Consider the following 12025-nt stretch of genomic DNA (forward strand, 5'->3'; position numbering starts at 1 on the left):
CGGTAGGCAGAGCAGGATGATTGTTGGCAGTGCTGACATCCAGAAAACAGATGATGAAAACTAAGGGTCACTAAGGGTCAGCGGAAATCGTGCCTTTCTTTGGACAAGTTGATAGTTGTGGCATAAAAATGACACCTAACATGTTTAAAATACAAAAATAAAACACAATGTTTATCATATTTATATTTTGAAGGAAGGCGTTGAACACTCACGTTCTAAAGTTCTGATTTTCTAATAAGATAGAATACCTCTAACCGGTTCCATAAACAATGCCGAAAAAGATTCACATACTTTTAGCAGTGTGTTATCAACAGCAGTTTTTTTTTTCTTTTCAGTGTTGCCTTGTTAATTTATGATTAAAAAAAAGAAGCAAAAATTTTATTTATTTATTTTTTTTACCTTTCTTTGCTTTCTTCTGAAGTTTCAGTGTATCTGACGACTTCTTTTTGATTTCCTGTCGAGCTCTTTTATACTCTGGTTTAGATGAAAAGCAAGAGACAAAGAAGACAATAATGTTGTAAAATCCTTTGTCTTAGTCGGTACTGTAACAAGTTCTTAACTATGGGATATTACTTCAACAGTGAATGTTTTGAGTAATAGTGAAGTAATAAACTAGTGAGTGTTATGCAGATTAAGAAAAGTTCCAATGCATCGTGTTGGGAAACAATTCTTCTTTTTCAGATTTCAAATTGTTTGTAGTACCTTTGGCATGGTCCTTGTCCAGAGTATTGACTCCTCTTTTCCACTCCTCCATCTGTTCTTGCAGAGGGTTGATCAGACACTCCAGGAAACCCCTACATGGAAAACAACAAGCTGTTCACGGCTGATCTGAGGCCAGCTCCTTAAGTAAGAGGAGGACTAATACAAAAACGGCAGATTCTTTTAATTCTGTTTTAAATAAAATGCATAAAAAGTTGCAATTAATCTGGGGGATAAATCATTTTACTTTCCACATATTGCTCGTGGCAGAAGTACCTTCCAAGTAGCAGGAGATTCTCCAGCACTGGTTAAAGCACTGTCAAATCAGATTTATGCTTTTAGCTGAGTTCACAGAACTTATAATGAAGCTGGCAGACAACACACAACACCTTCAGCATTACCATCCATCGTAATGTGTCAGGTTTAGCGTTGTTATTTTCTGAATCTTTTAACACAGTGTTTCCCAAACGTTTTTTCTGGGGACCCATATATTAAAAGCCACAAACCTTCGCGACCAAAATCAGTAGAAATTATTCGTAAATTCCTGGTAAACATAATGCAATGTTGACAACCCCCCCCCCAAAAAAAATCTTGTGACCCACTTTTATTCGTAAATTCCTGGTAAACATAAAGCAATGTCAACAAACCCCCCCAAAAATATTTTTTTACATGTATCATCAGGGTTGAGGATCGCGACCCCAAACATCACTTTTTAAGATATTTACTAAATTAAATATTTTTTTACATGTATCATCAGGGCTTTTAGATAAAAGTAAATTTTATTTATTTAAAGTTATTTTTTATATCTTTCATTTAATTTTACCCTAAACTAACCCTACATTTAGTAGTTAATCATATATCTGTGGCAGACCTACAAATCCTCCAGTCTGGTCTGGTTAGTTAATAATTAACAGACACAAAGAGACAGCGAGGTAAACATATAGACGAGGGAGGGAGAAAAAGTCTGCTTATGTCCCACTGATTGTCCCTGGAGGAAGTCAAGAAGGTTGTGCGGCCCTGTCCGTCTTTCCGAGTGTTTAAGAGGCTGGGGGCATGAGGGGTGGGCAGCTGCCGGCTTAGTGCATAAAACTAAAATTAGACTTGTCTTGGAGACATTTCTTGTCTGAGTGTGTGTGTGTGTGTCTCAGTCTGCCAGCAGGAGGCTGGGGACACAGCCCCTCTCTGTACAGCCCCTGCTATGGAGATCTGAGAGGAATCTGTACTGAAATGCCACCCGTATTAGAGAGGCCCTTGTCTGTGTAGAATATCCGAGAGTAAGAAACAAAGACGGGAAGAGACAGATACAGATATGTATTGTACTTGTGAGTTCACCAGGACATTAGAGATGCCTTTCTTTCCCCTCACCAGAAACACTGTCTCTTTTACAGCGTTTCATAGACCATACAGATAAAATGTGAGGACATACAGTATATTCATAGGCTGACAATCAGAAACTGACTGTAGTGACTGAGCGCTGCTTCGACCAAATGTGTTGATTGAGTAATTGTTTTTTTTCTGTGGTAAGTTACAAACAAGTAACTCAGTAATTAATATTAATTTAAATCAAAACCCAAAGAATAAACTTGAACCATTTTGGTCTTTTTCTCTCTGGTGACAGGCTGCTATATCCACTTCCACACAAATTCTTCTAATATTCAAACATAAGCACGTGCTAGACAACACTCAGTGTATTATGTCAGCTTCTATCAGATGAAAGGCTCGAACAGTGCATGATGTGAAAAGATTCTTACATGGAGAACTGCTTGACTTTCGCCTCAATGCTGCGATGTCTCATACACATCCTTGTCAGCGCCGATCCAATGTCTCTGGTTCCACCTGGAAGATAGAGAGAAAACACAGTCTATTGATAAAAAGTTCAGTGTCACTACAATTAACTTATTCTACTTAAGGCTTATTCTATGAAGGCTAGGAAAAATCCACAATAAGAATCCAGTTTTCCTTCCTTTGTTATTACTTAACAACTGAATTTTATATTGTACTGCGCCACTTTCAAGCCTTCATAATGGAAAACTTCAAACTGAGTGAACATTTCTGTAGCTTCAGAACTGTAGTTATGATGTTCAAATACAACTGTAATGAGAGCAACAGCTTAAAAACAAGTCCTTCAACAGAGTGTGGACACAGTTTCTACTTAAAAGCTTTTCATGAATTAAACAAATGTATTTTTGCGTCAGAATCCGTCGATCACTTCACACCAAAATGGTTGACGCCGCTGACCAGTAATGTCTTTTTCAACTTTCCATAGTAAACAACATGAAAGAACGCCCGTTGACCCCATTCCTTCCACTGCAGCAGAACTGTTGAAGTCAGTAGGAGGAACAGTGTTACAAACTACACACATAACTGAGGTCAAGAGAAATGATGGGATGTCAGAGTCAGAGTCTTGAGTATGTGCTTAGGGCTAATGTCAGTTTCCGTCATGCTGCCTAACTAGCTGTTCTCCGGAGGACCTCTTTAGACGGCTAAGCAGGGACTTGACGTTGATTGACAGGACTATTGTCGAGCCACTCAGTGGGACCGGTCTTTCTGTAGGAGGGATGCTATATGTGTGTGTGTGTGTGTTCTTGTGTCAGAGTTTACGTGAGTATGAGAGAAGGTGCGGCATCTGTTGCATAAAACTCTCAGCATTTCTTGCGACATTCTGTCATTCCGTTTAGTGACACAGCGATAGGGTGAGTCTACATGTTTTTGTGTGAATGTGTGCGTGCGTACGTGGGCGTGGGTCTAGTTGTGATGATCTGATCTGTGAATTCTATCCAACTGAGCCAGGCAATCTGCTGTCAGCACAGTCCTTACTACTGCATGCAGAGACACACAAAGCTGTCAGTCATTCCCAAAAGAGAGAGGGGGGGAGAGAGGCAGAGAGAGTACAACCAGAGCCCCACTGAAATAGTGGAAAGCAAAGTCTGCCCTACTTGTGCATTTATTGGAATCACACAGGGGCAGTGGTGGCTTAGTGGTTAAGGAAGTGGACTTGGGTCCAGAAGGTTTCAGGTTTGAGTCCACCAGCTGCCAAGTTACCATTGAGGTGCTCTGAGCATGGCACTGTCCCCACACACTGCCCACTGTTCACTTTGGTGATGGGTGAAAAGCAGAGGTCTTGTTTTGTGCTGTGTTCACTTTCCATCCTCCCTCCTGAACCCAGTGCACTTCATATACTGAAAGGTTTTCCTACAGGATTTTGACCCCACTGCAGCAGAAGCGCAGACTGTATATACACTGAAAGATATGGATGTTTTCTCTGACGCTAATTAATAAGTGAAAACAACAACAGAACTTCTGTTAGACCACAAAACCACAAATGATCTCTTAGACCCATTTAATCATGTCATCATCATCTTATGTCATTAACCAGAATAAATATTTTTAATAAGCACTTTGCTGGTTCCAAAAAAACAAAACAAAACTGCATTTCTTCGACCATACATTGGCTTAAAAGTTGTGTCTACGGACACTGTTTACTTAATAACATATCAATTATCCACTAGAAAGACCTGCTGGTTTAAAAACCAAAACTACAGTGTAGCAGCTTCAAGAACAGCAGTGGACAGCTAATGATGGTGTTGACTTTAAAGAATAAACAACACTGCTGTTATATGTCTTCTTTGTCGTGTCTGTCGGCACCACAGACAAAGAACAGCTTACACTTCACTTCAAATAAATACACACAATGTATAACATACATGGCAGAGAGAACACTAGCATTACTGCCAGCTCTAAAGTGTAGGCTGCCAGCTAACTGGGTGACTCGCTTGAACTGAAAGCATTTGTAGCACACACTGACATCTACAAGGTCAAACAGTACACCACCACACCATCTCACAGCTGAACCAGTTCAAGGGTGTAGCACGTACAATGATACTTAAAAAGATAAAGTTGTTGAACTAACAGGTGACCAGATAAGTCGTTAACAGCTAACAGATCAACCTGAAATGTATGAGACTGATTTCATGTGTCTGGAGACACAGATCAGGTTACACCTCCGGAAAAAAAAGCCAACTTTGGTAGTCTTTATCTACCTGCATTCATCTTCAGTGTAAGCTGTGACAGGATAAAACTTGTCCCTGTTGAATTAGTAAATGTCTCAACCCAACCGGATAATGGTGACATAAAAACAGGTAGCGTGATAAGTTCGTTGTTGGCTACTTACTAATGAATATTGAAAACAACACCAGGCGCAGGTATACCAGAACTTTAGACATTAAAAAAAGGATCTGCTTCCAAATCAAGACCTCTGCAATTTATTGAGCCTTTTAGACACACTTGGAAAAATAAGAAGCAGACTTTGTCCTCTGAGGTTGTTTACTCATTTTAAGAAGGTACAAGTGATGAGAAAAAGAATGAGCAGGGATTTTTTTTTTAGATTAAGAGAAACTCTTTCGGCACTTTTCTTCCATGGGTCATAGGTGAGTAGCAACTGATCATTTCTAAAAGTTTGCACATCTGCTAATTGTAAGATAACAATGTTTTCTTTCACTTTTAACAAAACAAAACTTAACGTTGTTTCCCATGAGCATGTTCCCTCCAAGCTCTCCCTCTATCCATTCATTCCCCCATTTCTCCTTAGCCGCATGTGCTCATTATTGCAGAGGGCGTGTTCACTATATACCATAAGGCCTCTCTGTTATACAGCAACATAATGTCCATTCATTCAGTGTTGACATATTTAGTCGTGTCTCCATCCATCCATCTATTTATCTGCCCACCTCTCTCTCTTACCAAAACCCATAACTGCGTGTTATTGTAGAGGGTGTGTCTGATTGATACCGCAGTGCCACGAAGAGGCGTCGCACAAAAAAAGTTAGCTTTTCATTTGGAGGTTGATGTAGAATTGAGGCCCATGCTCTGGGGAAGAGTTTGGTTTCAGCTGATTTTTTTTTTTTTTGGTTTCATTCAACCACACCCACCGTGGTGGATTTGATATGAGGCACATGCACGAACAGAAATCTACTCCTGGTGAACTTTCTTGCAGCACCTTAATTTCCATTTGAATAGGTTTTCAGTGTTTTTTTTTTTTAAATTTTTAACAGCCGTTCTTGAAAAAAAATCAATTTGCAGATGTTAGTAGTGCTTCAGATGTGGCTATGGTCAAAGAACTCCTCCCATGTTGTGAGCAGAAACTGGCAAGCTACCCAAAAACTGAGCTTCACCAGTAAAATTTGTTTACAGCACAGCTAATGATAACATGCTTTATTTATGAAACACCCGAGCGTTTTCTCTCTCTTGCACAGTTTCTTCATCTCTCGCTTACTCACAGCAGGTAGCTCGTCCATGTGGCCTCTGCCTGAATACCTGTTGCTATGGGAACTGTATTAGTTATGCATGTGTATAATATGTAGCAGCAGCAATCTGACTTGAGCTCTTGTAATATTACTGAGCCAACAGGTTTGGGTTGTTTGCCAATAACAGTTGTTTTGATTGGACAGCTATTTTTTTAGGCACGTGGATTAATATTGTTGAAGGGAACGAACGCCCTGAAGTTTTGAGATTAATCATGCTTAATTGTGACTTATCCACAGTGGATAACCCTATTAGGTACATACAAAACCAGCAGGGCAGACCTAGGTTACATGTGTAGTGCCATCACTGTTTCAGATAATAAACACCTTTGAAGTGACGTTGTAATTAGGAGTCTTGTAATTGTCTCTGCGCTGTCATTTGAACAGTTCAACCTGACCTGACTTACTGATCTCTACGTCTGCTTTACTACTTCAAGAAAAACACAGGCACTTTAAGCTAAAAAAGAAAAGAAAATTGATACCACAATGTTTTTTATATATTGTGGTGATTTGTGGCTGGTGCATGATGTGGCTTGTGTTTTTAAAACGCCAACTCAATGTCAAACTCTATTACGCCAAAAAGAAAAGACAGATGATTGCATTGCAGCTGTATGTATTTACTACATCGGCTTGGTGTGGAACTAGAGTTTTTTTTATTATTATTCTATCAGAGCTTTGTCTCGTGGAGGCTAATATTACAGAGGTGTGTGTGTGTGTCTGTGTGTGTGTGTGAGAACCACGCTCTGGCGGGACATTCTGAGACACAGCAATGATAGTTTTCCTTTAGAGTGTTTTTGTGAATGTGTGCATGTAAGTCTTGTGAGAGTGACAGAGTGGAAGAGATAGAATGACAAGTGGACGTCAAGACTGTCTCTGTCATCGACCCCCTCGTCGGCGTCTGTTCCATGGAATTTCACACTTTGCTGACAGAGTGCATCTGTGTGTGTATACTTTGGACAAAAAAGAAAAGTAAGGGCAGAAGCCACGATTGTTTGATACCGTATTGCCTTAGGTGTTGGGATGGGTGTGATCTTGTGTGTGTATAAAATCACTCATCTCCTTTTCTTAATAAATAAGAGGCAGAAGTAATGAGTTCCTTCCATTGTCTGTATTTAAAGAATAGAATTACCTCTCAAGACATGACGAGAATGTGAGATGGTGTGGTGCAACTGGACACTGTTCTATATAATTGAACTAATTCAGTAGGAGGAAGAAACATAACACCTGCAATGAAACGTATGATCTTCTCTCCTTCTGTGACTACAATACTAGCAGTATTAACTCAATGTACTCATACGTCACATGCCATAATAATACACAGTTACACTGGTACCTTTTAGATTTAAACTTCTTTTACTCAACTTCTAAATAGCGTATGGCTCCGTCTCATCTTACAAAAACCTGGTCCAATTCGTATCTTAGGTTCAAACATCTTGCACATTTGAAGGGTGCTCATTTGAAATGTAGATCATATGGTGAGCTCCTTCTAAAAATAACGCCACTGGTTCATTTCTGGTAAACCCACTGAGGGAAACCATTTGGCTCACACCGAGATAGTTTGCATCTCTCCACAGATCTCAGTTAGTCATTAGAGGCTGCAGGGAAAGATGATTTGAGGAGGCAACGACCAGTGATTAAGAGAAGGTGGTAATGGATTTAAAAGTATATTGGAAGAAATGTGAATGGAGAAAAACATAAATAAAACAAAGATAATGTCTGGAGAACATAAAAAAGGAGAAAATGAGCGATACATTTGGCTTAGACCATTCTGACAAGAAACCAGCTCTGTGAATGGCCCACAGATGGTGGCTGTTAACTCTGGGGCCAGTGGTTACGCTGATAAGAGGCTGTAGACCATACAGCTGGATACACACATGCAGCCTCATACACTTGCCCAGCTGGACAGAAGCAAAGAGATCTGTTCACTAGCTAATTACAGGCCCAAAGCAAAATCTAAGGCTGCATATGCTCGATGTACACTATATTTACATTCAAACCATATTCCTGTCTTCACAATGGCTTTAGCTTGTGTTGACTATAGCATGGCGGGAAATACAACGTATTTGTATACTTTACTGATCCCAGGCTAGGAAATTACAGTTGTAATTTAATGGGAAATTAATATATAATTCCTGACTTTACACCATCATGAAGATAAAGTGATATGGTATGATAATGTTACATGGAATTTTGAAGTTCATATAGCACCTACACACACACGCGCGCGAGCAGTTGGGGCATTCCCAGATGGGGCCACCCACGTAGCAATGTTAATAGCTGGCATTTCATTCATTGATTTATTAGTCTGTCCTGTCAGTCTGGCAGACTAGTGCTGGTATTCAATTAACATTGTTTTTCGTAAGTGATTAAATGTGGTTGTCAATGATTATATAAAACCTCCTAATAATAAGATGACCCTGTGTATGATTGGAATTAGTCAAAGGTTGAGATGGTGTAAAATACTGCAATATGGTTTCAGGAATTTCGTAATAGTTTAATGGAACGTATTACAGTCCCATAGTTCTTAACATTTCCATTCACCAGGAGCCGCTAACAGAAAACGAGCTAGTCTGACACCACACACATTCACAAGCCGACACGTCTAGCTTCAACAGCCGCTGAGATATACAATCTTTAGTGAAAAAAACAACACACACATGCACCTGCTAGAGTGTTACCATTGCTGACACACAAAAAACCCTGGTCTGTCTGACTGCAGCTCACCAACAGCTGTCACCTAAGATGAAAAAAAAGGGCGGAGTAGGAAGGGAAGAAGAAGAGAAAGAAAAGACGACGCTGGTTTCTGCTAATGTGAGGGCTGTACGAAGTTAGAGTGGAACTGGTAGTTTAGGATGGTCATGGGATAGAACTGGAAACTGATGCTGAAATTACATCAATTGTTTGATGGTGAATCAATAGCTGATGATGTTTCCAGGCTCCATCATTCGACCTAGGGCAAAGTAAGCTTCCAAAAACTCCTATTTTTATCATTTATTTTATTCCTCACTCCATCATTTTAAGGGTATCTTCTTCAAATCCTTGATTCACAATCTCACAAAAAGGAAAACACACCACAGTATTTTCTGAATAGTCTCTAGGCAGATTTCATATGCTAATTTATGGTAACTACCCTACTGTACTCATATGGCACAACGTCATTACTCTACAAAATGACTTTAGCAACAGATTATAATGCAAATGTAGGTCATGGACGAGTTCCACCCACCCCCATAGACTAACTCTTTATTCTACTGTATTCCTTTGATTTCTTCCCCTTCAAGCTGTGTTCTCTCTGATCTAGATCTTTATCATCAGTCTATTCTCTTTGCTCAGTTCAGATTTTACTACATGTGGTTACCCTGTGCTAACGTAATCCGCCACTACCACCCCCACCTCTCTCACGTCTGTGAATGTGGTACCACAATGTTAACATGGTGCCGAGCTAATCTAGTCAGTGAGCAGTTGGGCAGTTCAGTGAGCGGTCAGACACAAGACCAAAATAAACTCTCCAAGTAAAGTCGACAGTATCCCATGGGAAAGTACAGGACGGAAAGACGGGATTTTTGCTGGACTCCTTCGAATGCCACAGGCGGAATTGTGAAAAATGTTTTATGGTAGTATTGCACCGACCACGGTCTCATTAGTCAATGGAATTGCTACTTACAGATGGATGTGGATTCCAGTTTGATAAGAAAAATACTTGGAATATCAATGGTACTGGTATGGACTTGCAGCCTCATTAGTGTAAGATACTGTAATCAACACTTGAAATGTATATCACCTGGCCTACAAGGAAGGTTGTTCGATTAATGGACAGTGCACATTCAGGCCAAATGCCCATTCACTAGTCTTTTTAAACATTTAAAAAGTCCGGTGAATGGCCAACATCCTTTATACAGTAACCTGATAGGTATTTTGGTTGCTTGAGGTATTGACAGAATATCTACACTGACTTGTCACCACTAACAGCTTGCATATATCGGCTCTAAGGCTGATAATGTGGGTAGTGGGAACTGATAGCCAATGTCTGCAGATTACTCTTAACAGCATCTAACAGCTATATGTCTGCTGCCAGGAATGCAGTACCACAAACAAGGGATGGGGGTGTCGGGGGAAAATGGTATGATGGGGTTCAGCCCACTATTTCACAGTTTCTACTATTGCCCCACTTTCCCTCTCCTATCTAACATTCTGGTTAGATACATATTTCCACGATAGATATAAATGATACAAATGAATTAAAACCCTCCCTGGTTCAGTTCATTCAGTGAAACATCTGCTCTAACTGATTCAATCACACATGAACAATTCTAAGGAGCACTGTTCACACTTGGCATTTGAACGTGTAGGATGTGTCTCCTTCACGTAGGATATTGGACCTGGCTTCAAATACCCATTGACGTCATGTCTGACTGTGAGAACAAAGTGACTGTGACTGTACATGACTTGTCAGCTGTCAATGTGTTTGTGATTGGCTCATTCGGGGCGGGTGTTAATACCAGATCTGACTGGGCTCCTGAGTAGAAAATGAGACACTGGTGAAAACACCTGACAAGAGTCATGTAACCACATGGTCTGAACGTGCAAGAAGACTCGTTTGATGGTTAATGATTTACTCAGAACACGGGTTTATATTTCAAATGAAATATATGAGGGCAAAGTCTGAGTCACAGGGATGGAATCATTCTCAAGCCTCAATGGTCATGGAAAATATATGGGTGCACTTTTTGGGCCGTCACTGGGGCGTTACAATATTTGAAAAATAAACCAAAAATATAGAGTATTTTTAGTGCACTGTCACAATATAATGAATATAAATATCCTATATATGTATTCAACATTTGACGTACTATATTTAATAAAATCCAGTCAGTAAGTCAATCCAAAGCCATGAAGGTTGGTCTTTAATATCCCAGAGCAAACAGTAAACATACACAGGACTGTCAGTTAGCCTAGTACAACAGACAAAGCAAGTAAAGGGTGGACACGGGGACAAAGACCTAAAGTAAATTACTGAAACATTTCAAGAGTCGACAGAGTCATTATCTTACTCAAGAGAAATTTAAACCAATTATATAAAAGTGTAATAATCTTGCAAATTTCCCTAAAGGCAAAATCTACATTTAAATTTAGACCAATTATATAAAAGTGTAATAATCTTGACAAAAGAATTTAGCACAAAACGTTACATTACAGTAAACAGTTTCAATTTGAACAACAAAAACAAAGTATGACGCACTAAGTCAGAGACTTAGACGCCAAACTTAATAAGCACAACTGAATGACGAAGTCAGTAGCAGGACAGCATTCTGGGGGATAAGCACATGAAAGCGATGAGGATCAGGTTGTAAATCAGTTCGGTCACTTGGTGTTCTCTCATAACAAGCCTGGTATTAAAGTTAATGACAGACACAATCTTTGTACATTCATCCAAATTCAACACCAAGACCATGAACTTCACTGGCTGTAAAATCTTCAACCAAGCTTCTCTACAGCTACCCATTCAGAAGAAATGCAGCCAGCGAGATTAAAAAAACAAAACAAAAAAACCCAAAAACGTTGTTTACCAAAGTCCAGATTTTAATGGCTTGAAAACCCCAACGCTGTGTGGGTGTCACGTGCAAACACTGTAGAAATGATGTGTTTTAAAATTAAAACATTTGTAGAATAGAGTGAGCATGAATGACCTTGTGGCCCCGGCTTCCCTGCAGGGAGAAGATTAAGTGGCCTCTTGTCCAGGAGATGGTTGACTGGTGATAATTTAAACCAGGGACTCACCAAAGAGGCTGAGCTGTTTGTCTGAACGACACAACAGTACCTTGTTTGCGATAATGACCGCCAGATTACATCTACCATGTGTGTCTGAACCTTTGAATGCACATATGTGTGCACATGTGTGCTTGTGTAAGAGTCCATAACTGTCAAAGAGCAGGAAAAAGGATATTCTCCACCCACCGTTACCCCACATTCACACACCAACCCACACACACACACACAAACTATTCATTCAGAGTGTTTTATGAACT

General features: G+C 39.8%; 1 protein-coding gene across 5 annotated transcripts in view; it reads right to left on the bottom strand.

Annotated features, from left to right (window-relative positions):
- LOC103388292 (metastasis suppressor protein 1-like) overlaps nt 1–12025 on the bottom strand; it is a 47337-nt gene that overhangs the window by 15750 nt on the left and 19562 nt on the right. For all 5 annotated transcript variants that reach the window (XM_008323221.3, XM_008323216.3, XM_008323219.3 and 2 more), the window contains exons 4-6: nt 2451–2535; nt 703–794; nt 400–474 (exon numbers count right to left, since the gene is read on the bottom strand). In XM_008323221.3, the coding sequence (XP_008321443.1) occupies nt 400–474; nt 703–794; nt 2451–2535 (252 nt within the window). The remainder of the gene's footprint in view (nt 1–399; nt 475–702; nt 795–2450; nt 2536–12025) is intronic.

The sequence above is a fragment of the Cynoglossus semilaevis genome, chromosome 13 (genome assembly GCF_000523025.1).
Source record: "Cynoglossus semilaevis isolate Cse_v1.0 chromosome 13, Cse_v1.0, whole genome shotgun sequence".
Taxonomy (NCBI): domain Eukaryota; kingdom Metazoa; phylum Chordata; class Actinopteri; order Pleuronectiformes; family Cynoglossidae; genus Cynoglossus; species Cynoglossus semilaevis.